At 35.2% G+C, this 25,152-nt stretch overlaps 7 protein-coding genes, 2 non-coding genes and 1 pseudogene across 13 annotated transcripts; 7 read left to right on the forward strand and 3 right to left on the reverse strand.

Moving 5' to 3' along the window:
• Positions 1 to 146: 146 nt before the first annotated feature.
• Positions 147 to 2,495, reverse strand: LOC104710061 (BTB/POZ domain-containing protein At3g50840-like; annotated as a pseudogene). The gene is made up of 4 exons (XR_015565702.1): positions 2,335 to 2,495; positions 2,172 to 2,244; positions 973 to 2,090; positions 147 to 821 (listed from the first exon to the last, which is right to left on the reverse strand). The product of XR_015565702.1 is annotated as a BTB/POZ domain-containing protein At3g50840-like (transcript).
• Positions 861 to 933, forward strand: TRNAV-UAC (transfer RNA valine (anticodon UAC)). The gene has a single exon. It is a non-coding gene; the product is annotated as a tRNA-Val (tRNA).
• Positions 2,496 to 3,604: 1,109 nt separating the features above from the next.
• LOC104710059 (protein AE7-like 1) lies at positions 3,605 to 5,664 on the reverse strand. Its single transcript, XM_087467541.1, has 6 exons — positions 5,041 to 5,664; positions 4,709 to 4,858; positions 4,493 to 4,597; positions 4,217 to 4,316; positions 4,052 to 4,097; positions 3,605 to 3,853 (listed from the first exon to the last, which is right to left on the reverse strand). Exons 1-6 carry the CDS (start codon positions 5,133 to 5,135, stop codon positions 3,753 to 3,755), a joined length of 597 nt encoding a protein of 198 aa, XP_087323667.1. The 5' UTR covers positions 5,136 to 5,664; the 3' UTR covers positions 3,605 to 3,752.
• LOC147938908 (uncharacterized) lies at positions 5,261 to 5,796 on the reverse strand. The gene is made up of 2 exons (XM_087465805.1): positions 5,319 to 5,796; positions 5,261 to 5,271 (listed from the first exon to the last, which is right to left on the reverse strand). Exons 1-2 carry the CDS (start codon positions 5,794 to 5,796, stop codon positions 5,261 to 5,263), a joined length of 489 nt encoding a protein of 162 aa, XP_087321931.1.
• A 48-nt stretch (positions 5,797 to 5,844) lies between these two features.
• On the forward strand, positions 5,845 to 8,233 carry LOC104710058 (AP-3 complex subunit sigma). Of its 3 annotated transcripts, none has more exons than XR_015567122.1 (8): positions 5,845 to 6,477; positions 6,572 to 6,614; positions 6,751 to 6,812; positions 6,911 to 7,007; positions 7,167 to 7,260; positions 7,491 to 7,561; positions 7,750 to 7,841; positions 7,935 to 8,233. XR_015567122.1 is itself a non-coding variant. In XM_087467542.1 (7 exons), exons 1-7 carry the CDS (start codon positions 6,409 to 6,411, stop codon positions 7,999 to 8,001), a joined length of 501 nt encoding a protein of 166 aa, XP_087323668.1. In that variant the 5' UTR covers positions 5,845 to 6,408; the 3' UTR covers positions 8,002 to 8,233. The 3 variants fall into 3 exon arrangements, 1 of the variants encoding a protein (XP_087323668.1); XR_015567123.1 differs by having other exon boundaries at positions 7,172 to 7,260; XM_087467542.1 differs by lacking the exon at positions 7,167 to 7,260.
• Positions 8,234 to 16,247: 8,014 nt separating this feature from the next.
• Positions 16,248 to 17,881, forward strand: LOC147938909 (GATA transcription factor 18). The gene is made up of 2 exons (XM_087467543.1): positions 16,248 to 16,918; positions 17,322 to 17,881. Exons 1-2 carry the CDS (start codon positions 16,418 to 16,420, stop codon positions 17,688 to 17,690), a joined length of 870 nt encoding a protein of 289 aa, XP_087323669.1. The 5' UTR covers positions 16,248 to 16,417; the 3' UTR covers positions 17,691 to 17,881.
• Positions 17,882 to 18,720: 839 nt separating this feature from the next.
• Positions 18,721 to 20,388, forward strand: LOC104710055 (DNA-3-methyladenine glycosylase 1). Of its 2 annotated transcripts, none has more exons than XM_010426589.3 (2): positions 18,721 to 19,743; positions 20,020 to 20,388. In XM_010426589.3, exon 1 carries the CDS (start codon positions 18,914 to 18,916, stop codon positions 19,730 to 19,732), a length of 819 nt encoding a protein of 272 aa, XP_010424891.2. In that variant the 5' UTR covers positions 18,721 to 18,913; the 3' UTR covers positions 19,733 to 19,743; positions 20,020 to 20,388. The 2 variants fall into 2 exon arrangements, with proteins under 2 accessions (XP_010424891.2, XP_010424890.2); XM_010426588.3 differs by having other exon boundaries at positions 20,059 to 20,388.
• Positions 20,389 to 21,423: 1,035 nt separating this feature from the next.
• Positions 21,424 to 22,667, forward strand: LOC104710054 (zinc-finger homeodomain protein 7). Its single transcript, XM_010426587.3, has 2 exons — positions 21,424 to 21,716; positions 21,815 to 22,667. The coding sequence occupies exon 2, from the start codon at positions 21,822 to 21,824 to the stop codon at positions 22,599 to 22,601; it is 780 nt and encodes a 259-aa protein (XP_010424889.1). The 5' UTR covers positions 21,424 to 21,716; positions 21,815 to 21,821; the 3' UTR covers positions 22,602 to 22,667.
• A 233-nt stretch (positions 22,668 to 22,900) lies between these two features.
• Positions 22,901 to 22,974, forward strand: TRNAN-GUU (transfer RNA asparagine (anticodon GUU)). Its single transcript has one exon. It is a non-coding gene; the product is annotated as a tRNA-Asn (tRNA).
• Positions 22,975 to 23,728: 754 nt separating this feature from the next.
• LOC147938911 (uncharacterized) lies at positions 23,729 to 24,388 on the forward strand. The gene has a single exon (XM_087467546.1). The coding sequence runs from the start codon at positions 23,855 to 23,857 to the stop codon at positions 24,212 to 24,214; it is 360 nt and encodes a 119-aa protein (XP_087323672.1). The 5' UTR covers positions 23,729 to 23,854; the 3' UTR covers positions 24,215 to 24,388.
• The last annotated feature ends 764 nt before the right edge of the window (positions 24,389 to 25,152 follow it).

Consider the following 25,152-nt stretch of genomic DNA (forward strand, 5'->3'; position numbering starts at 1 on the left):
AAGTTATTAGGGGAAGAGAATATTAAAACCGCCATGTGTCAGTTTTATTCGGTTTGACCCCTAGTCCCTAGTCCTTTGATTTTGCGCGTTTTTTCAGCATCTTTAAATTGTTTTTTTTTTTTTATTGGTTAGACAAGCTCAACCAATTTTATGTACTCGGGAAAAACTCAATTAAATAAATCAACTAACTGCAATTGCAACACTATGAAACATCCTACAAATTCATAAAAATCACATACATATATAGTGTAAAAGAATGTACTTTAATAGCTTCATTTAATCATCTTTTTAAGGATATGTTTTGTAGAACAACACAATTTTACGTACTAGCTTAAAGAACGTCGTGATCTTCGATCAACCATCGTTGCCTCATGTGAATCACAGACCTGTGTCGTAAATTTGCATCCCAACTTCTTCCCGAGTGACCAATTCCTCTCCCTATCGTTCTTCTCCTTCGATGAAGTTTCCTTGTCCAAGATCTTAGCGATGATTACTTTCTTCAAGAACGAGTACTCTCTTTCTAGCTGGTTCACTCGTGTCCTCATCGTATCCATATCCAAACGAAGCATCTCATTCTCCTTAACCGTCTTCTTCCATCTCCCAAACTCCACCACCTCTCCTTCTTCTTCCTCCGTCATTAATAACGTCCCGGTGATTACTTGTCGGAGCTGTAACTGCTCTAGAAACAAGACTTGTACGACGGCTCGTAGTGGCAAACGCTCGTTTTGTGCCGCGTGTGTGCATCCTTCAACAGTTAGTTTCCGGCAGTCCATTACACTACAAATCTTCTCCTTCTCTGCCTCCGATATCCACGGATGCGTCTATAGTAAAAACAACAAAAAACATTAACTTAAACATTAGGTGCTGTGGTGTAGTGGTTATCACGTTTGCCTTACACGCAAAAGGTCTCCAGTTCGATCCTGGGCAGCACCAATATTTTTATTTTTAGAAAGCTTTTTATAAATTAATCACCTTGAAGTATATATCAACGGCTCTGTAAAGCCCATCATCGTAAACCCGTGCTTGAACCGGAACCAAAACCGCCAGATTATAAAACTTCTCCGGTTTAAGATTACCGTCCGATGCAATCTCACCAAGAACTCCGTCCATCAGTTTCCCAACTACCTTCAACGACGTCACGGCGTCGTTTTCGAGATAACGACGTAGGAGTCTCTCCACAAGATCAATATCGTATAACGTGTCGTTGAGATACGAGTAACTCGGGATGAGCAGATCATCAAGTGTAGCTTTTTCAAGATTCGTTCCGATCTTTTTCTCCAGCAAGTCTCTGCAATTCTCGGAGGTGTTGAGGATGATCGCAGATCGTAATATTCCGAAGAGAGATCTCGTTGTTGCTTTGGAGGAGATGTCTAACGGAAGAAGATCTGAGATTATAGTCTCTAATAACTCTCTTTGTTGGAAGCTATGGTGGCAGAGGAAGAAGATGAACGGGAGACTCCGGGAATTTGTTTCTTCACGTAAGAAATTAAAGATTTCTCTATGATCTCATGACTCAGATCTCTCGATCTCAGAGCTAAGATCACTCGTCTAAAGATCGGAAAACTCAGTTCCGTCAAATCTTGGAACCAAAGCTCTGTTTTCGATTCTTTGCTCTGTTTTTTCCCATCAACGGCGAAGATACCTCCGTTATTTATTGGCCAACCGAGCAAAAACGACGACGGATCGGTTGAGGAAGCTTTGAAGACGATGGAGTCTATACACTGTTCCGTTAAACCGAGTGATTCAGCTAGAGACGAGACTGATTCGCAAGATTTCAACGCTTTGATGGATTCTCGTACGTTAGTGAAAACGTACTGTGAGAGAAACCTCTCTGTTTTCGAAATTAGATTCTCCGATGAGTACTCTTCCGTCATTTCGAGATACTCGGCGGCGCAACGTAGTGGAGCCGCCGTGGAAACAGAGATGTCGACCTTGAAACCGTAGCTTATCTTTACCACTGTCTCGAAAATCTCTGAACCTCCCGGAAAATTCTCGAGCTTTATGCGAGGATCAACTTCACTCTGTTCTGTACTCTGTTCTTGCTCTGTTATTAGCTGGTGAAGTTTTCTGCTTTTTGACATCAGAGGAAACTGAAGAAAAAAAAACAATATCAGTTTTGGTTTTATGATAACTTTTTAATAAGGAAGAGACAAAGATGAATCTTGTGAGACCTTATGAAGATGAAATGTTATATCATCAACTTCGATTTCGATGTCACTTGGTAAGCCTGTGGTGCAAAAGAACCTGCACCAAGAGAACCGTGTTATCAGTATTTGAAACATAGAAACATGTCTTTGTTTACACTAAATGAGTTGTTTTGTTCTTCTTCTTTACCATGCTTGCTTCTTGGAGTTTGCCATTAGAGAAACTCACAGAAGAATGAAAAAAAAAAAGAAGAAGCAAAATCTCTCGATGGAAGTGGAACTGTGGAAGCAATTGTGGAAATGTTATATTGGGGTTTTGAGTAAAGTGAATCGAGTTTTTTTTCTGGTGATCAATTCTTTTAAGCTTAGTAATAAATATTTCTGTCTTTTGCTTTTTATAAAAGGAATTGATTGTTTAATATTTTGGATGCAGAACAGCCAGAATCTCAAGAAATTGGGCATTGAAAAGAGGCAAAGTCGCACTCATTCCTTAATCTTAATACTAAAACTTCCATCCAAGTTTTGCTTTTTCTAACTTATAGTTGTGAATGCATAATGATTCTAACTAATCTTTGGTTAAGAGTATATAAAAGAAAAGTATTTTTAAAAATCTTCAACCAATTATGGTTTTAATGCGGATAGCAAAGATACGGTGGCCCAAAAAATTTATTACTATTTTTTTGTATGTGTATAGTATAATGATGATGTAAATTGCCTTCAATCATGCTTTGAAAATTCGTTGGAACACAACAATAATATCATTTAAGATATGTATGAATGTATCAATGTCAATCATGCTATCAAATTCAAAGTCATTCATTTCTTTCTTCTTTTTATCAAAACCCTATCCTAGTCTCCATGCATGTTACAATTTGAGTCACTTGTTAGATGAAAAAATTATTTGCAGAGTTAAACAACTAACCATTGATTAAAAAATCAAACTAACTCGTTGAGTAGATTAATATAAGACATGTCCACAGAATCAAACAGTCAACTGAATGTTTTACCCCAACTACCAAAGTAGCCTCAAGATATAAACAAAAAAAAGACAACAGGACAGGGGGATCTGTGTAACTAATGCAGACAGGACATTGATATTTATGTCAGAATCTTAATATCTATGGTTTTGTAAGAGTTTGTCTCTTACGTTGCCTGTTTTGATAAACTTTTACAAAGAAGTCTGCACAACATCAAGATTGGTCCATTATTAACCACACTATATTGGCTTCAGTAGTGATTAATTGCACAATTCTAGCAACTAGCCTTTGGGGATTAGATTCATATTTAAGTTATAGATTACAAGAAAATGACAGATAAACATGGATGATAGTCATGTAAACCCACCCAAAAGAGCAGATTTATATAGCCTATAAACTATTCTCATACAATCATCACCTGATCGAACCATCTAATCGCAATTTCTTTTCTAGTTGTGCAGGTAATTTCAAACTGCAGTCACCTTAACAAAAGCTTCTGTATCATTATCAAGTAGTATACAACACTCGAACAACGTAAAATGTGTATTCTGAAATTAAAGAGCGGTCTCTAAGGCATTATAGAACCCAGGATATGAAGCCTGTACAAGAGAGTAGAAGTTAAATGATCTGATCATATCTCATCGGAGTAGATACACTCATCCACAAGCTGACGGAGATTAGGATTCTCCATTGCAGCAGCCACCCTTTCTTTATCATTCAGTTGCTTATTCACTGCAATATAAAAAATGACGCCAATGAGTATCAACGTTCAGAGCAAAAGAGATCTTCGTCAAATACTACTAAACCAAGGACAAGAGCCAAGTTTATATAGTTTCCACACACATCATCCATTCTATTTGCAAGTTCTACATTTGTATGTTCTATAGAAAACATATCAAAGAGACGGTCTAGTAAGATAGACTTCCTCACCTGAATCTTCATCAGCGTGAGAACCAGGAGACACTAGGATATCAACCTACACATGAGTAAAACAAACACAGAAGCAATCAAACATATATAACAAGAGACCTTTTGAGAATTTGTCTTAATCAGAAAAAAAGAAGAGTGAAAGAGCTTTTTGAAAGCATAGAAGACCTTATAATGAAGTGGCAAACATTCTTTAAGCTTAGCTCTCAGACAAAGACCAATTATAGTTGCCATACTACAATGCTGAACCGTCGGTGTAAACTTAATCCTGAGTTAACATCACAAATACCCACAACACAAAATGATCACCTAAAAGCAAAAAAACTAGACCTCCACAACATTTGGATTCAATTCCTATGACAAATCCATGAAAAAAATTGAAAACTTCTTCTGATCATATCTAAAAATCGATATGAGGATGAAGTTTACATAGTAGTAACTCACAAGATGCGATCGAGCTGGTCATCGACAGTAACAGATTCTTCAGAGAGAACACTTAGCTGCTCCAAGGTATAAGGGTGTTCTGGATCTCTTATATCTCTTACATACTTTGTCCATATTCGTCAAAGATTACCCAAAATATGCATAAAACTTTAAAAAGAAAAAACCCCAAAACAAAATTGAACTAAACCAAAACTCAAGATAGTAAAAAAAAGGATATCATAGATGTCAAGAGGATCAACACCATCATCTCTATACTGATCTGGTTGTGTACGAACGAGCCGTTCCTTCTTAGCTTGCACAACTGGATTCGCGTTTATCAGTCCCAGAGTCATCTTCTTCTTCTCTCTATTCCTCAACCTTGCTTCTCTGTACGGACACGACCTAATTGATTTAATTAATTAATAGTACTAGTGCTCTGCTTACAAAACTTCACGGGTTCGAAGCTCCAATATGTGTTAAAGAGTAGACATATTTAAATTTTCTTGTGATTTGATCCACAAAAGTATTTCCATTTCCATTATTTAACAAACAAAAGAAGAATCTTTTACACTGCTAAAGGTTTGATTTTTCGGTGCAAAACGGTAAACCACAACTCCGATTCTAGAACCTTCTTGAGGATCATCACAGTGTATAACATCGACATCGAAGAGCTTCCGAGCTTTCTTGAAAAAGATCGATTCTTTCTTCCATCTCTTGAGGTGAGACATGAGGAACACTCTCTTGGAACCTTCTACTAAGAGAATAAAACGCAGCGTTTTCAGGAGTGGTTCATAAAGATGCTCGTGGTAAACCACGTCAGACGCTAAAACCAAGTCAACGTTTTGACCCAAAGCTTCCACGTCATCGATTTCACCCCAACGTAGAGACGCCACGTGGACTTTCCCACCAGATCTAGCCGCGGCTTCAGCGTTCGCGTCTGCGTTGAATCTGAGATTCTCGATCACGTTTGGGAGATCCGTCACCGTGACATTGGCACCAAGCGTCGCAGCCGCCGCGATTCCGACGATTCCGGTTCCAGATCCGAGCTCGACGATGTTAATCGGTGAAGAAGAAGAGTCTGGACCGTCGGATTTGAATTTCGATAAGGTGCGAGTGAGTGGGCTGGTGCTTGGGTCACGACGGTAGTTATCGAGAAGCGTAACGAGAGTTGTTGCAGGAAGCCAGAGCTTAAAGGAGATGCCTAACGACGGTAATTGCCGGATCATAACCGTTGATTCGATCGAATCGATCCGGTAATTCTGAAGCTCCGATTCACCGGAAGAGATAATTTCACCGTCGACTTCGTTTTCTCCGATTTGAAGCATTCTTCGTGTGGCAAAGTACGGCGGCGCTTCTCTCCACTCAGTACGAACTTTCAAATTCCCATTAAATTAGGTGCAATTGTCATAAATACCACTAAAATAGGTTTTTATTCCAAAAATACCATAATTTAGTTTTTTTCCAAAACTATCACTAAAATGTATTTTTTTCCAAAAATACCACAAAATTGAAATAAAATTTTAATACTAAAAACTAATTCCTAAATTATAAATACTAAACTCTACTCCTAAAAACTAAACCCTAAAACTAAATTTGTCAACCCAAACATAAAAAAAAAAGATCTACATTCTTAAAATTCAGTTTTTTGTGTTAGTGGTAATTTTGGAAAAAAAACTTTTGTGGTATTTTTGGAAAAAAAAAACTAAAATGTGGTATTTTAAAAAAAAAAACTTTTTTAGTAGTATTTAAAGGAATTTCTCTTAAATTCGGGCACTCGGATCTGATTACACGTGGAGGTTTATTATTTGTGATGTCGTCATCAAATTGAAATTGTAAAAGCCTCTAATCTAGACAGAGGGTCCTACTAGTGAATTGAATGAATACAGTATGTGAGATCGGAGTTTTTGAGAGTTTCAGAGAAAGAGAGACGAAGAAAGATGATAAAGGCAGTGATGATGATGAATACACAAGGCAAGCCACGGCTAGCTAAATTCTACGATTACATGGTGCGCTATGGTTGTTGAGATCAATTTTGTTTTCAAGTTTTGGTTTCTTCGATCAAATTGACCGATTTTGATTTGTCAAACTTGGGGTTATCAGCCTGTGGAGAAGCAGCAGGAGCTAATCCGCGGCGTGTTTTCAGGTTCTCGATCACCTCTGTATTTTCGATTTTCTAACAATTTCATCATCTCTATTACTAAGAGATCTAGGTTGAGAAGTGTCTTTTTTTTTTTTTTTTTTGTGGCAGTTTTGGTTTTTGATTAAATTGTAATTGACAGTACTGTGCAGTAGACCTGAGAACGTAAGCAATTTTCTGGAGATCGATTCATTGTTTGGACCGGTAATGGTTTTGATTCATGATGGTGTTATATAGATAATGGTTTTGTTTGACTCTGCAATTTAAAAAAAAAAAATGACTTCGTTTGAATTTGTTTGCAGGACTCTCGGCTTGTATACAAGCACTATGCTACACTCTATTTTGTGCTAGTATTTGATGGTTCAGAAAATGAGCTTGCTATGCTTGATCTCATTCAAGGTCCGTTTTTTTTGGTTTATTATATTGTCAATCGCTATTGTTCTTAGATTCCAATATAATCTTAGATGGCTTGTCTGTATAGTTCTATAGTTTTTAGCTTGTTTCGAACATCTTGACCATATGGAAAGACAGAATTTGGAATCAGTATCTTGTTCGCAGTGCAGTGTCGTAGGCTCTTTGCTCTCTCATTAAAGCTTGTTGCCATGAATCAAGTACAAATGTGCCTGAGTAGTGTGCCAGCTCAACTGGTCGGGTATAGAATGTAATCTCTGAGTATATTTATTTTGTTATTGTAGTTCTTTCCTTTTAGTTAATATAGAGAGTATACTTGGCTTGAGTCAACTTAAGTCTGTCACGGATTGTTGTTATATACGAATCATTGCTTATTCCTCTGCTCGTTGATTTTTTTTTTTTTTTAATTAAAGCTGTAAAAAGGTATCTTTCATAGTATGATGATCTAAGTTAGAATTATTGCGTTGGCAGTTCTTGTTGAAACACTGGACAAATGCTTCAGCAATGTCTGTGAACTCGACATTGTGTTCAACTACAGCAAGGTAATGGGTTTTTACACAGAATAGTCCGTTCCACCATATACTCGATTTTATATTCAAAAGCTGATGCTACTGCAGATTGATTTGGTCACTCTTTTTAGAGATAACTTACCAGAAACAAACCCATGTTAAAGTAGTACTAGTAACGCTTTTTATTTCTTCTTTTTTCTTTCATTCTTCACATGTTGCAGATGCACGCAGTGTTAGATGAGATTGTATTTGGAGGACAGGTACTAGAAACTAGTTCCGCTGAAGTCATGAAAGCTGTTGAAGAAATATCAAAGTAGCTCCCTCACCCTTCTCTCTCAGTCTCTCTACTGTTTTCTGCATTTTTGGTGTGGAGATAAACACAGTTGCACTTCTGTGTTTTGTGCAGATTAGAAGCTGCCTCAAATTCAATTTCACTTGTGCCGAAGTCTGTTTCCGGCTGGCGTGGCCGATAAGCTTTTTTAAGCTTCCTGAACTGTCACTGGAAACAAGAAGTCAGACAAAACATGTAACAAAGGTTTTTTATCCTGTCTTGATCCATACCTGTTTTGTTTGCATGGATGGGCTCAATGGTCTAACCGTGGGCCTAAGAATTGTAATTGGGGGAAAGGGAACTGCATGCTGTTTGAGAATGTAACAAAAACGACGAGAAGTTAAGATTTATAAAACGTTCAACAATGTCCAAAATAAGATTATTATGGATAAAAAAACTAGAATAGAAAGCTATAGGGAGCTATAAGGTAAAATATAGCAAGTACGAAACCGCCGAACGGCGTGCGTTGTGTGAAAAGAGTCAAAACGGAATTCGATGGGTTGGGGAAAGAAGAAGACTGAAGATTCGAAAATGGTTTGAAGTGCCAATTCATATCCAATTAGTAGTATCATTCTACCTTTTGAAATTCTTATGATCCATCTCTGCATTTCTCAGTACCAGCTTTTTGACCTTTTCTAGTACCCAATAGATAGATAAGATGCCTATGTGAGTTTTATATATATGCAAAAAAATAAAAAAATAAAAAAAATTACGTGAGTTAACGTAATAGTGGTCTATACTTTCAGTACTGTATGATTAGTTCGTTGAATCGAATTTTAATAATAAACTCTCATTTGCTACAACTGTGTTGTTACTACTGATTCCAATTCAAATAGGAAAAACCTAACTTAATTGTTTAGGCCATATTGGGAGGGGATATTGAATCTTTAAAGTATAAAGTAGTTGCATTCATATTAATAAGTTTGAGTACGACGATTATCCGTAGTAAGATGTAATGTTTCCCTCTTTATGCACCAAAAGCTATTGGGCTACAAGAACAAGAAAAAAGTTGGAAATTTTGTGTTGTGTTGAAGACAAAAGAATAGTATAAGTGGAAGATTCAAAGTGGAGTGTGATTTTTAATTGGGAAACGTTGAGAGCGAAACACATACTATATATATATAAAAAAGAGAAACTTGTTGGATAAAGATGATACAACAAATCGAAACATACATTTGTGCCCTATAAGAATTGGTCAAGCTACTATAGCAAAGATGTACCATGGACCAAAGTGACCACCTTTGATCATATTTATATTTGCATATCTTATGTGTTTTTTTTTTATGTTTTTGTATAATCATGATGATTGATACCTCTCCCAATCTTGGGGCATTCCTCTAGTTGGTCCAACAATTTTTCTTTTTCCACTTTTGCCCTTTTCACTTACGTTGGACCACTCCCACATTTGTTTCTAGGGCTGGGCAAAATAACCGATAACCAAATAACCGACCGAAACCGAACCGAAAAAAACTAAACCGAACCGAACCGAAATTCTTCAAATACCCGAATGGTTAGTAAAAATCTATATCCAAACTAACCGAAACCGAACCGAACCGAACCGACAATTAAATGGTTAACCGAAATATCCGAAAACCTAGAAGATATCAAATATTATATACTTAATATTATGCAAAACTATAAAATAAACTTAAAATATAAATTATTTCTAGATTCAAAACAATTAAATATTTTAAATAATCAATATATGTAAATGTTATTATTTTGAATTTACAAAGTTAAATACTATTTTGTAAAATTGAATCAATATTTTTCCCTTTTTTGTATTTTTGTTATTGTATATTTGGTTAATTTTGGTTATATTCGGTTAGTTTTGGTTATATTTGGTTTATTTGGTTAATGTTAATATAATTTATGTTAGTTATGGTTATTTATTTAAATAACCAAACCGAAACCGAACCGAAAGAAACCGAACCGAACTAAACCGAAATTTCATAAATATCCAAATGGTTACTATATTACTATATCCAAAATAACCGAAACCGAATACAACCGAACCGAAACCGAATGGTTAACCGAATGCCCAGGCCTATTTGTTTCTCTTTTTTTTGCCTCTTCCTAAATTTATCATTAATTCATCCATTTCACAAAGAAATAAACCAATAAAATGTGTTCTATCCCCTGAGATTTTCAAATATAAGAGTTTATTAAACACAATGAACATTTGAATTTTGTGTAAGTAACAAATATTAGAGTTAAGCTATTTTTATGCCTTTACCAACACCAAAATTGTTAGTATATTTTACTTTGTGTTAAGATTAAATTTTTTTATTTTTTTGACAAATGTTAAGATTAATTTGTGTTTCTTAATTTTTTATTTTTTAAAAAAAATCAAAACTGGAGAGCTATACTCCTATATTACAGTCAAACCATATATTAGTTGACCGAATACAAAAACTGTAGCTGAAGTCTTTTATAAAAAAAAAAGATACAGAACAGTTCATAACATAAATCTCTAGGAAATGTGAAGAGAGTAGAGACGCTTTCGAGGGGACAACATGAAGTTACAGGAGCCGTAGACCAAAAAAAAAAATCTGGTCTTAACATATGACAGCTGGAATTTGTATCTTTCTATTAACCGTTTTATTAAAAAATTCACGGGGCTAATTTGAAAGATAATAATAAGTAAATCGAGGGAAACGTTGCAAATGTAGACTTCTTAAATTCCAACTTAGTCTCTCAGTATAAGTCCTCATAACCAAAAAAAAAAAAAGTAGTAGTATAATTAAATTGTAAACATCTTAACAAGTGATTGTAAATGACAAATACATTATAACGTTTTGCACAAAGAAGATATAGTACAGTTTTCTATAGTAGACTGAAACAACCCTTCCACTCAAGAACATATTCGATTTCATATAGGAAACTCAATCTATAGATTTACCACCAATTAATAGAGCATAAACAACAATATATACACATTACTAGTTTTTAAGAAGTGTGTATAATAATTCAAAAGCAGAAAGCATTCTTAGTTAGCCCCTATAATGATTTTTACATTTTTTAAGAACGCATACCATACAAACAGAATTTTCAAAAATAAAATAAAACAATAAAGAGAAAGCAGAATCCATCAAAAGGGCAGAGATGAGAAAACATTCCAGTCGTGTTTTGTAACTTTTGAGGAATGTTTTTTTTTATACAATTAATGTGACCAAGACGACTCCTAAACCCAACACATACTTACATTAAATTAAAATAAAAGTTAGTCTACAGTTAAACAAATTTAGTTGTTGTTGTTTAATGACTTATCATTAGATTGCTCTCCTTTAACATGCATGCATGCGGAGGAGAATTAAATCTCGCGGCTAGTGTCCACGTGGCGAACCTGGTTAACGACAAAAGGATTAATTCAAGTAATCAGACTACTCGTCGTCGTCGTCACCAAAAAACACGATCTCTGTCTCGGAACTCGCGATATTTTTTTCGGAACGTTGTGGTTCCCACCGAATCCAAACATCATCATCGTTGCATCATCCCATCAAACACCGTGTAGTTTTATTGCTTTCGCACTGGACTACGAGCCGGTCTTCTTTTTGTTTTGCGTATAGCCGTTTGTGTTTTTCTTCCTTTTTAGAGTTGTGTAAATTAACTCTTGTCCACGCAAACTCGCATACGTCAAAATACTTTATAAGTATTGTAGAATGTATTTAAAATCGAGTGAGTTATAAAAACGAGTAAAACATCTAAATGTTTGCATATACGAACTTGCTGTAACTATAATTAAATGTGTGTTATAAAATCTATCTCATAGAAAATGACATTTTAAGAGAAAAAATAGTTTATTGCAAGATTTAAACATAGAGTATTGGCAAATGATCTAGAGCTCGTTTGTTTTCCTCTCTTTTTGTTTTTCAACCTTTAAACGAACCATAAAATAATTTGTATTACTTAAATTAAGAAATACTACTATAGTATTGGATTGTCATTTCATCCATAATATTTAATATCAAATTTTGTGGTATAAAAATTGGAAAAAGGACTTAGTAGTTTAGATTATGAATTGTCATTTCATATTCAGAAATATATAGATATAAAAATAGAAAATGAGTCAATAAAACATACATCCAATTTCTAAAAAAAAATATTGGTGAGATGTTTTTGAGGTATTTTAATTCAAAATATACTACTGAAAAACAAATTAAATTTCCAAATAAAGCAAATCCCGGAGTATAATTACAGAAAGCCGATCTTGTACCATACTGTAGTAGTTAATTACGTAGTTTATATATGAGCATTAGTGAGAAATTGGTTGGTTTACTCAAAATTCACTATCCAACCACGCGCCGTTAAGGCCCGTGAGTTTAGAACGTGTAGGCGGGTGGTAGCGTCTTAATCACGGGTGGTTGGGTCGCGTGAGAGATGTAAGTAGCTTTGCATGTAGTGGCGAAACGTAACGCTATGTGTCTCGGGGTAATCACGGTTTTATGTTTCGAGTTTATCAAATTACTATAAATATAGGTTACGTACAATAATTAGAGTTATAAATTGTATAAATATAAACGTTCGACAGAGCATCTTTTGGAAAGTGGTGGTCGTCTCATTAGTCGAACTAAGTTTCGGCAATCTCAAGACGATCTGATTTTCACCTTTTTTATATATATTCAAAAAATAAATAAATTAAATGTTATGAATTGATAGGTAACTTGCTATTCGAAACAACTTTATCATTTAAAAAAAAAAAAAGAGGCTTGCGAAACAATGAGATAACTTAATAACGAGACATTTAAGTTTATCGGCGATCAAGATCTCCGTTGTTAAAAAAAAAAAAAGATCTCTGTTGTTCAGGTGATGAAGTCGTGGAATATTTACACAATCAGAAATTGAGTGACCCTTTTGTTTTAGTTTTCTAACTCAAATGCACATAAATAATTATATATATATATTTATATTTGTGAATCATCATAATGAATAAATTGAAATTATAAGTCTCAAATATTCTGAATTATAAAACCCCGTGATTATCCATCGAAACATATACATGTTCTTCGTACCATATCATTATAATTTGGCTTATAGGGAAAAAAAAGTTATCATGTGGTATTACTATTAGGTATAATGATTTAAGAGGTGGGTCCAAATAGCTTTTTCTTTGTTTCTTTTCACTAGTTCAAATTTATGGGGAGTATTATTAGTTCTTTGACCTTTCCTTTTTAGAGAGTCCTTCTTTGACCCATCGAGATTCAAGAGCAGAATTTCTCTCTTGCTAAGCTAAGAAAACATGAAAAGTGAAAAATAAAACATTTAAAAAGAATGAAAGAAGAAGAGATGTATAGTTCATATATACATGTGTATGCATAGGTTCATTGGGGGGTGTTGCTTTGATCATTGTAGGAAGGTACTTCACTTGAATAGAGGGGATTCTTCCCTTTATCTTTTGGGTTCCTCACAATCTAATCTATTAGCTTTTCTTTTCATGCAGTATTTTTCTTGTTACTCTACAAACTCTTCCAAATCTTCTTGGATATTCTCATGTCATTATGATTCCAAATTCGTTTTCTCTTTATTAAAAACCTCAACAGGAATTGGATTCTCATGGTTTTCGATACGTTACTATGAGTGATTCTAACGCGACAAAATGGAAGATTGTTTTGTTTGTGTATCATTTATACTTAAGTGGTGTTTATGTATGATTTAACCACCTAGTTTGTATTTTTTTCTCTAGTAAAATGAGTTTTTAATCGATTTATGAACACAAATTATACTATTTAACAATTCGTATAATACTATAAAAAATGTGATGTATAATATACTCTCTCGTATTATATATATATATAATATAATACTCTCGTTTGCCCAAAAATAAAATAATACTACTCTCTTTGTAGTGTAGAGTTTTGTGAACTAATTAGGTAAATTAACCATCATTCCATCACATGAACAAATACATGTCTAGAAGATTATTAACAAAATAATGTTAAACCTAAAACTAAAAAAACTTTATGATAATTATTAATGGCTAAATGAATGTGGGTGATTTCAGTTTGACACTGAAATCGTTAAATTTGGCTCGTGTAGTGGTGATATTAGTGTGCAGCTGATGTGTGAAACACGAAACAGGTAATTTCTAAACTTGTTCGATAGTCTGTGGCGGATCTAGGAAAATTGTTTGATGGGTTTAAAATATATTCAAACTCTCAATTAGTTGGGTTCAAAGGTATATATATTTAAAAATTTGGTGTAAATTAGAACAATTTTAGAATTTTTTGGTGTCAATTGCACCCATAACAGTCAATGTGCCTTTGCCACTGAAGATAGTGATAGGAAAACCGTACGTATGCGTTAATGAAACATATATAAGGTTGACTCGCTCATAGATAAATCGCGTTGATATTTTCATTGTAGATTGTTGCTTATGTAAGGGGACGAATCAAAAAAAAGAAGATGATAGTCACGTAAGCTTACAAGTTGTCACTAACATTGTTTTATATTCAGTTGATATAGTAACTCTTTTATGTTTTAAGATAATCATGGGTACGTTGTTTCTTGTTTGTCGAAATAAGCGATATAAACATTAAAAGGCGAGTAAATCATCTTGATCACATGCCCAATTTTAAATAAAAATCAAGTGTAAAACAGGGTAAGAAAATAATACAGAAGAACATACCATAATCAACATCATCTACAATGAATTGTCAGTTATCAGTACCTGAACTGTGTGATAAGCGATTCATTCATCTCGATACACATGCCATCATCTTGATCGGATTATCCATTTTTTGTTTTATGAAAATTTTGTTTTTGTCTTTAGTTTTTTCATTTACATTTGAATTGCAAGGCTTTATTTCAGCTCCCCTAAATCTTTGGTTAAAATCGTTTCAGAAAACGTACAAGAAAAAGAAGAAAAAAAATCAACAGTTTTTATTTTAATTGTTTTCTATAAAAGATTTAAATTTGTGTCCCGGTAATTATAAAATTATACTTGTGGTCATCCGATTTATCTAGCTGAAGCTCTTCTTCTACCAATCGAGAGCGGAGAGTCCATATATTTTCAATAAAAGGAAGGGTTTAAGTAATACTAGTAGGTAAAGCATTTAACATACAAAATCCATAGAAATAAAATAACACTATATAGAGACGAAGACTAGTATTCGTTGACGACAAGAGTAGGGGTAGACTCTAGCTATAGCTGCAAGTTTTGAAGAAATCTAATAACCAAATCTAAGTTATTTTTACTTACATCATCATGGATCATCATTAACCACATGAGGCTGAGCAGATATCGAACGTGTGATTGCGATGTGGAGTAGTAAAGGACGAGACCACGCGCGACAGTGCAGGAGCGCGTGAGATTCAGGGTTAGGGCAGAGAGATACGTAAAGAGACAGAGGTTTATAGCATTATAAATTTGATGGAGAGAACAAAAAAAAGAAAAAAAAATAATAATTTGAGCCTCGTGATCGGAGATTTTTGCAGTGATGACTGTACTCTTTCTTCCTCTTCTCTCCCCCTTGTCACGTGGGCTAAATTTTGACCACCCTTCTTCAATGACCATCAACATCACATCACACTCTCTCCTTCTTCAACGTTATAAATATCCTCCAAAAAAATATCGATAATTTTCAAATCCTTCATATACTAGTATCATACATGATACATGTAGTAAAACATTCGTGTGTGAGTGACATAATAATTGCTTAAAAAAGAAATAACGAATTAACAAGAGTTGTAACTTTGATGGTCCAAAAGTCGTACGTTTTCTCACCATCGCGATAAGATTTACCATATCTACTTACACCAAACTTCAAATCTATAATACTCAGAAGCACGCAAAGAAATGATTTGGTTTTAGGCTTTTAGCATATGTTACCGAATATGTTCATCTTTAGACTGGCATTCACATTTTGAAGTTTGCTGTCCTTCGACTAGCTCATACCCTTCACCTTTCTAACCAAGATCAGTTACTTTCTACATGGTTTCGACATTTTTGTTACTTATACATTTTCCAGTTTCTTTGATTTAATATTGATAATTTTTACAGTTTACGCCATTTCCATATCATATCATACATCCTTAGTCTTAAGGCTAATCAACTCCGTAACGAACTTGAAATAGGTTATTAGTTATAGGTCTATTCGAATTGAGTTAATTATTCACACAACACAATCACATAGATTATATATATAGACCAAGCATGTGTTATCTTAGTAGAAAAATATAAACCATGATTAAAATATACTTGGCTGTGTGTGTCTGAAGAAACTTGATATCATCGTTTCATCGTATTTTATAATTAAAAAAAAAAACATAAAAAAAACAAGCAAACCCCATTTGAGTAAATGATACTTCGTAAAAAGCTGCGTCCCCACATATTCTATTGATTTTAAATATTCGTTTTAATATAAACCTGCATATAAAGCACATATACATGTCTCATTCTATATATAGGTGTGAGACCCCTTCTCCATTCTTCATTCACTTCACTCCAACGTGAAACCTGCAAACTTAATTTATCTCCTCCCATTATTTTCTTTAGCTTCTCTTAAATTTTCACACTTAGGGTTTCCAAAGAAAGAGAAAGAGAGAAGTGAGTGAGAGCGATGATGCAGACTCCGTACACTACTTCAACGCAGGGTCAGTATTGTCATTCTTGTGGAATGTTCCACCACCACAGCCAAAGCTGCTGCTACAACAACAACAACTCCTCCAACGCCGGTTCTTACTCGATGGTCTTCTCCATGCCAAACGGCGGCGTTTTCGAACAGACCGGCGAGGACTATCATCACTCTTCCTCCGCTGTCGACTGCACTCTCTCACTTGGAACTCCTTCTACGCGGCTTTGTGAGGAGGACGAGAAACGTAGACGCTCTACTTCCTCTGGTGCTTCTTCTTGCATCTCCAACTTCTGGGACTTGCTTCACACCAAAAACAACAACTCAAAAACGACGCCGTTCAGTAACGTTCCTCCTTTCTCCACTAACAAGCCAACCCGCGGTTGTTCCGGTGGTGGTGGTGGCGGTGATTCTCTTCTCTCCAGACGCTGTGCCAACTGCGACACCACTTCTACTCCTCTATGGAGGAATGGTCCTAGAGGCCCTAAGGTGACTAAATTATTATTATTCTATTTTTTTTTTTTGAATGTGTCTTTTACATAAACAATTAGAAGGAAGATTTAGAACAAAAAGAGTGACAGTTCATCCTTTTTGTTTTGAATATTTGCCTATCTGTTTTTTCACTAGAACCAATAAATCCCTTTCTCCATAGCTTAATTTATTGAAAGAAACATTAAAGAACGATTTTGATGGTTTGTAATTATTTGAATATAGTTCTTTTGAAGTATGCGACTTCTTATAAATAATCAACAAATATTTGCGAAACGAGACACTAATTACGTTCATCACCCTTTTTTTTTTTGAATTTCTCTATTGCTCTATTTATTGAAACAACATTAAATATATAGAGATATTAATGGTTAAATGATATGGATGGTTTTGGAATTTGTAGTCCCTATGCAACGCATGCGGCATTCGTTTCAAGAAGGAAGAAAGAAGAACCACGGCGGCTTCGGGAAACACCGTCGTCGGAGCTGCACCGGTTCAAAACGATCAGTACGGGCATCACAACTCCGGCTACAATAATTACCATGCTGCCACCGGTAACAACAATACCAATGGTACCCCGTGGGCTCATCATCACTCGACGCAGAGGGTTCCTTGTAACTATCCGGCAAACGAGATCAGGTTCATGGATGATTACAACGGCGGAGTAGGAAACAATGGTGAATCCGACGGTGCTCACGGTGGCGTTCCGTGCCTTTCGTGGAGGCTTAACGTGGCGGATAGGGCAAGTCTTGTCCACGACTTTACCAGATGAAAGGGAAAAGAAGAAAACGACGTTAGATTCTTAAAAATTTCCATGTTTAATTATGTCTAATTAAAAAAAAAATGTTATGAGAAAAAAAAAAACATTAGAAGTGTATATCGAGAGACGATGTTGATGTTATTGATAGCGACGGTCTAACTTATGGTTTATCTATAAAAGTACCGTTCTGGTCAAATTTTAAATTCATTTTCTATATTTTATTTTTAAAAAAATTTAACCTTCTTTTTATGGAAAATTTCCCTGCATTAGTCTAAAAAATGAAAATCATATTTAATACAGTTAGATTCTTCAAACAACGGTGTTCGTGATAAAAACATGTAATCAAAATATTAAGAAAAAAAAAAGCAAAAACAAAATAGAAAGAAAGATGTGCATAAGAAAAAAAAAACACAGACCAAAAATATAGACATAGGATAGAACTCTTTTAATGTATATAGTTTTTGAAGTTGAACGGAGAAGTTTCAGTTCCACCTGAGTCCCTGAATTTCACAACTGAGAGACTTTTAATAAATTATTTTCACTTGTTAATAAAAATTAGAAAATTGAAATAAAAAGAGAAAAAATAAAATAGTTTTGGGGGATAGCAGTTTGGTAGTGTGAAGATTGAAATCTGATCGTCGAATTGGGGAGAGATATAAGATTCTGATCGTACCAATGTGTGGGTTTTGGAGGTTACTGTTGTGTGTTCAGTTTGGATCAGAGAGCATTGTAGTGATTTAATGAACTTATTTTTGTCGTATTATGCTCTGTTTCTTCTCTCCCTCCCCCTCTTTTATATATTTTTGACCGTCGTTTTGTCCTTTACTACTCCCACCTCTATCTTGACCTTTTGTTCGTGTCAATATGTGCTCTACAGAATATTTTCCTCTTTTTTTTTTTTTTTTTTTTTTATTAACTTACTTATTACTTTTCAGATTTTTTTACTGAACCGATTCTGCAACATGTTTTGTACTAATTCCACCAGCTTTTTAAATCTCTCTGCACGATCATAAAACAAAAATTCCATAAAATAAAATTATTAATATATTTTTCTATTCAGTCGTCAAGAGAAAAAAACTCAAAACCGCAAATGTGGGATATATAACATTTTGGTGGAACTGGGCTTGGTAATGGGCTGATTGAGATCGCTTAAAGGCCCAATTTAGTATACTTGTCTGGCTTAACGCGACAGAAGAATTCTGCAGTTTTTATAACTTATCAACTCCGCCGTCGCCATGTCTCTCCGTAAAACCCTAACCGCCGTGAATAAACCGGGTTCTTCAATCTCCGCCGGTAATCTTACTAATGTTTCAGAGGTCACTGGTTCTTCTTCTAAAATCACGTTTCGACCTCGTAAATTAAGGAAAGTATCGTCAGATCCGATCATCGTCATCACCGCGTCGTCTCCTTCTCTATCAACCAAATCAGCGGTTGATCTCGCTCTCCTTCACTTAAAAAGCTCCGACGAACTCCTCGGAGCGTTAATCACAACGCACAACGATCCTCCAGTGTTCGAATCAGCCAATCCTCCGTTCCTCTCCTTAGCGAGATCCATCCTCTACCAACAGCTCGCGACGAAAGCAGCCAAGTGTATCTACGATAGGTTCATCTCTCTGTTCGACGGCGGTGAATCAGGTGTTCTCCCTGAGTCGTTGATCTCGCTCTCCGCCGTTGATCTCCGTAAGATCGGTGTCTCCGGGAGAAAAGCGAGTTACCTCCACGATCTAGCTGATAAGTACAAGAGCGGTGTGCTCTCCGATGAATTGATTTTGAAAATGAGTGATGAAGAGTTGATTGATCGGTTAACTTTGGTTAAAGGGATTGGAGTTTGGACCGTTCATATGTTTATGATCTTCTCGTTGCATAGACCTGATGTTTTGCCTGTGGGTGATCTTGGTGTGAGGAAAGGTGTTAAAGATCTTTATGGGTTGAGAGATCTTCCTGGTCCTTTGCAGATGCAGCAGCTTTGTGAGAAATGGCGTCCTTATAGGTCCGTTGGTTCGTGGTACATGTGGAGACTCATCGAGGCTCGTAAGACCAAATTGTCCAAATAGCACCCTAATTGGTAACAATGCCTCTCTTTGTCATTGATAACAAATATTTTGAAGGATGATAGGAAATATAGAAAATCTTGATTTCTTAATAGAAAGTTTCATGCTTGACTTTGGAAGTTTGAACTGTTACATGATTAGAAAGGATAAGAGACACTTGCTAGTTAGTTTGACATTTAAGTTGTAGCTTTTGAATTTACTTTATACAAGTAGAAATCTCCCAATTCTTTTAAAGCCTATCATCATCATAAGTGGTATTATTATTATCTTTGCGTGTGTGTCTTTTATAGCTAGCAACAGTCCTAGTAACATGACTGATCTTCTCTCAGTGAAGCTTCGATATCGTTCGTTGTAGTACGATTTGTTGCAATCAATCATTTCAGTAATGATTACTGAAGACCCTGTTGTTCTTGGTCGGCTCGGACAGATACACTCTGATTCTGTGACGAATAAGCTATTCCACTCCCATCACTTCTCTTCCAAGTTTCACTGGCTAGTAATCTGAGTTTTCTTTTTTCTTTTGTATATTTGAGCACGTAAAGAGAAAACTTTTTTTTTGTATCCTAACCGTGTTCCACAGATCTAGTTATAATTCTGTGATTGTTGTAACTTGTAAACATGTATTATATGTGGTTTTCATTTTGCTTTGATTTGTTGTATAGAGAAGCGTCAACTACAGTAGTTGTATCTTCCTTGTATTGGGCTTGGCCCAATAATCAGTTGTAGGCCTAGTGTGGATCTGATTTTGCCAAGTTACGTGTGAAATCAGCACTTTGCTTCTTTTTAATCCATACGAAGGGAATCCATAAACTCGAAAGGTGTGTGTCACGCGTAAAATTCAACCTCTTAAAGTTAAGTATATATGGCAAATCTATTCCCATTGATTAATTTCAGTATTTGGTAAGAAATGAAGATGATCATAAAGTGCTACACAGCTGTGCTGGAAAATGAGAGACATGAGGCATGTGGAGATAAATAAAAGTTGCAGGTTTTGTTGTGCTTATGTGGACCAGCTTTTTCATTCTTTCACACTTTAATTCTTCTTCAACCCTCCCCACCAGAAAACAATAATTTAGGATGTCTTCTCTTTCAAGACTATGATTAACTCTGATTATTTGCTAGTACTATTTTTAAACACCTATATTAGAAACCCTAATTTCATTTGTATGGGAAATTGAAGCTATTAGTATTAGTAGTAATTAATATCAAACTCCATGCAAACCCTCCATCCAACACGGCGACGTCATATGCATACTCATTTATTCTATAAGACTATACCATAAAATTAGATCTCATAGAGAATTTGTGAAGATTGATAAATAGAGATAATATTATGAGAATGTATTGGATTGAAAAGCATTGTTATATTAAGTTTTATTCTTTACTTAATGGTATCATGGTATGTTATAACTTCAAGTCATACCTTAAACATTGTAACAAAAATCATACCAGTCACTAAAATGAAAAAAAAAAAAAATTTGGTTAAATTAGAAAAAATGAATATCTAAACAAGTAGTTCAATACACCCATAAGTTTCCTCTCTCTCACCACTTTTAAAGTCTTACGAGTAGGTAATAAGTTTGACTAAACTAGGGTTTTTTGCAGACACACATTAATTAATAACACCATCATCATAAAAGAAAATAGAGAAAGGGAGAGAAATGCAATAATGGGAGATGGACCAGACCAGAGGTGCAGGTGGTGAAAGATAACAAACATATGACAATGTCTCGAAATTAAGAGGCACCACCACACAAACACACACACACTCTCTCTCTCTCTCTCTCTAGTAGGTTTTTAAATCAATATTTTGTTGGATTTTCATGTGAAATAAACTTGATGGGTGATAGGAAGCAAACGCACATACGTCATTAATTCAACCCTTAATTTCTATTTCTCCTTCTTCTTTTTCTTCTTCATCAATATCATCAATATCATCTCACTACTCTTCTCTATAACAAAAAGCATCTCTATAATCGTCGCTGAGGTGAGTCCAAAATTCATTAGATTCCTTCTCTTATATTGCATGCATTAGTAAATGATTATTATTAATTCTAACAAAGTGGTCTTCTTCTTTTGGGTCAGATTTACAATGGAGCTTGGAGGAAAAGGTAATGCAATTACTTCCACAACAATGATCTCAACCAACACCATTGAAGTAAAGGCACACACCAAACCGTTCCCCGATCCAGAAGCCAAACCAGAGTCAGCAGATCCATCCATAGCTTTATTCCCGATCAAGAAAGAAACCCAAAAATCGAGGACACGTGTCGACCAACCAGCTAAGTACCGTGAATGCCAGAAGAACCACGCGGCCTCAACCGGAGGACACGTTGTAGACGGATGCTGCGAGTTCTTGGCCGGTGGTGAAGAAGGCACGCTCGGTGCGCTAAAATGCGCCGCCTGTAATTGTCACCGGAACTTCCACAGGAAAGAAGTGTACGGACACAAACAAGATCAGATGATGATAACTCCGGCGTTTTACAGCAGCAACAGCTCGTACAAGGCTATGCAGCCACGTGTGATGCATCCAACAGGTGAGATTGGACGGAGGACTTCGTCGTCGAGTGAGGATATGAAGAAGATTCTTAGCCATCATAACCAGAACGTTGATGGGAGATGTTTGATGATGATGATGACGACGACGACGAGGAAGAAGAAGAAGAGAGTGAGAACTAAGATCAACGAAGAACAAAAGGAGAAGATGAAGGAGTTTGCAGAGAGATTAGGGTGGAGGATGCAGAAGAAAGATGAAGAAGAGATTGATAAGTTTTGTAAGGTGGTGAATCTGAGGAGACAGGTTTTTAAAGTTTGGATGCATAATAACAAGCAAGCAATGAAGAGGAACAGTAACACTACTAGTGAATTGTAATGACCTACTTGAAGTGAATTATATATACTTTATATATATAAATTTTGGCCTTCAAATTTATCAAAATCGTGAAGCATGAATCCATCACTAAATATGTTCAATCTTATCTGTTTTGTTTTTTTAATGTATTTCAATCTGGGATTACGATTCTTTCTTTTATTAGTGTGTGGTTGAATAAAGTGATAAAATTAGACCTTTAAATGAATAATAATTAAGAGTTTGACAAAAAAAAAAAGAATAATAATTAAGAAATAAATAAAGATGTTAATTAAGGTTTCAAATCAACACTAGAACAATAAGCTGGAATAGCTCAGTTGGTTAGAGCGTGTGGCTGTTAACCACAAGGTCGGAGGTTCGACCCCTCCTTCTAGCGTTTTTCTAAGTTGACTCTTATAAAATTTTGGTGCTTATTCATGTAACAATAACCCATATTTTTGTACTCAACCGATGCAGAAAAGCAACCGTTGATAGCTGAAAAACAACAAGAGGCAATTCACATAGAGGTTAATTTTTATCAAGTGTGTGGATATAATTCTTTCTAATCATCTCCCTCACTTGTCACTTCAATATCAGCAAAATTTGGGCTTCATCAGCCAATCTGTCCTTGGATTATTAAAAACACATAAAGAACTTGGACTAAGTTTAGAAAATGGTTTTTAAAAGGACCTTGCTTGTTAGAGATATAATTTTTCTTTTCCTAATTGTTTCTGAGATGTTTCCCTTATGTTATTTATGCCCTTTAAGCTGGACAAATTTCAGTCTGTCCAAGAATAATTATAAATTGTTGTAGATGGATCAGACAAATAAATTAGTATTGCACGAGACAAGTAAGTAGTATATAAAACTCTAGAGAGCCATTGTCCCATTTGAATTGTCTAAAAGATGTAGACGTAATAGTCAGCATCAAACACATTTGACCGGCGATTTAATAGGGGACGGATCGAGATTCACGAGAAGATGTCTATACATCATGTGGGTGTGTAAACACTATAACACATGCTTTATTAATTACATAATACAAAAATTTAATTTAGTTAGTTGGAGTGGAGATCTCATACAGGCAACCGCAACAATTTTTTTTGTTAAAAAAGTCAACAGATCTACTAAACTACTATTTCCTTTTCATAGCACAAAGCAAACTTGGCCTACTACTTAAAGTAAACACCATCAGGAGGAGAAAGATTCAAGAACACACCTAACAGAAGAAAAAAAAAAAGACATTCACCTTTTTCATACACACCACACCAGAGACCATGTTTAGAGCCATGAGCACTAGGAAACCCCATGGTGGCTATGAAAAGCTCGGCGAGGAAGAAGCGAGGTTGAAAAGGGTCGCGAGCGTTCCGGCTGGTGTTTATGGTCAATCAAGAAACCCGATGGATCAAGAGGTGAAGAAGACACCGACGACGACGACGGTGAAACCAACCGGTGGTTCTGTTCATCCTTTGTTCAGTTTCTTTGACGTTCATTTCCAAAGGAAGAAGAAGAAGACTATGACGAAGAAGAAGAGTTTGGCGACTTCGAAACCCGAGTTTGCGAGGTATATGGAGTATGTGAAGGAAGGAGGTGTGTGGGATCCGAGTTCTAACGCACCTGTGATTCATTACAGATAGATTGGTCAAGAAAAAAACGAATAAAAAGATTTGTATATTATTCTCTTTTCTTTTAATATATATAATCTCTTGAAAAAGAATCCAACAATTCTGTAAGTCGATTTGAAACGATGGATTAAGCAATGAATTTGTACACTTTAAATGGTTATTTCAAGAATAAGATAAATTCAAAAAGTTCTTAATTGACCTTAATATTGATCAACTAGTTGGTTTTTGAACGTGTATATATAAAAATATATGGTTGAATCAATTCCTATTTGGTGATATATATCAGCGGTCCAAACTCAAGACTTCTCTAGCTTTGAATCAGGTTCTATATTCTTCATATTCCCACCTTTAGCTTTTGTCTTTTAAAAATTCCAAGTAAAAAGAAAGAAAATTTCAAATTCTTGATGGCAAGATACATATTGATTTGAAATTTTCTTCCCACAAAATTCCTGAAAAATATTATACTAATAATACATAGTCTCATTTTCTTGTGTGAAGACCAAATTTATTGTAGTATAGGATATTACAATATGAACCGATTTGAATACTCGTGTTCACATGGGTCACGTAACACGTTTTAAGAAACCGTCTCTAACAAAGTACTAGTATTATCAATTTGAATAAGACAGAATAATTTTTTTTTTATAAAAAGACTTTTAAAATCGTTATCGAAATGGGCTTTACAGATTCGTGAACAGACAAATTTGGGCCATGGGTTAAAATTTGCTTTTTTAAGACACAGATGTTGCCACGTCATCGTTTTAATGACGTTAAATGAATATTCGAGATATGACCCACTTAAACAAAGATCCCTTCAACGACATCGTTTTGGGATACTCCACGAAACCCTACCCGGTTGATTCATTGTCACAAAGTACCCCTTCTTTATCGCGCCGTCCTTGCTCGTTACGCTTACCGTCAAAGGTTATAATTGTCTTTTCAGAAATATC

The sequence above is a fragment of the Camelina sativa genome, chromosome 9 (assembly GCF_030686135.1).
Source record: "Camelina sativa cultivar CO46 ecotype springtype chromosome 9, ASM3068613v1".
Taxonomy (NCBI): Eukaryota; Viridiplantae; Streptophyta; class Magnoliopsida; order Brassicales; family Brassicaceae; genus Camelina; species Camelina sativa.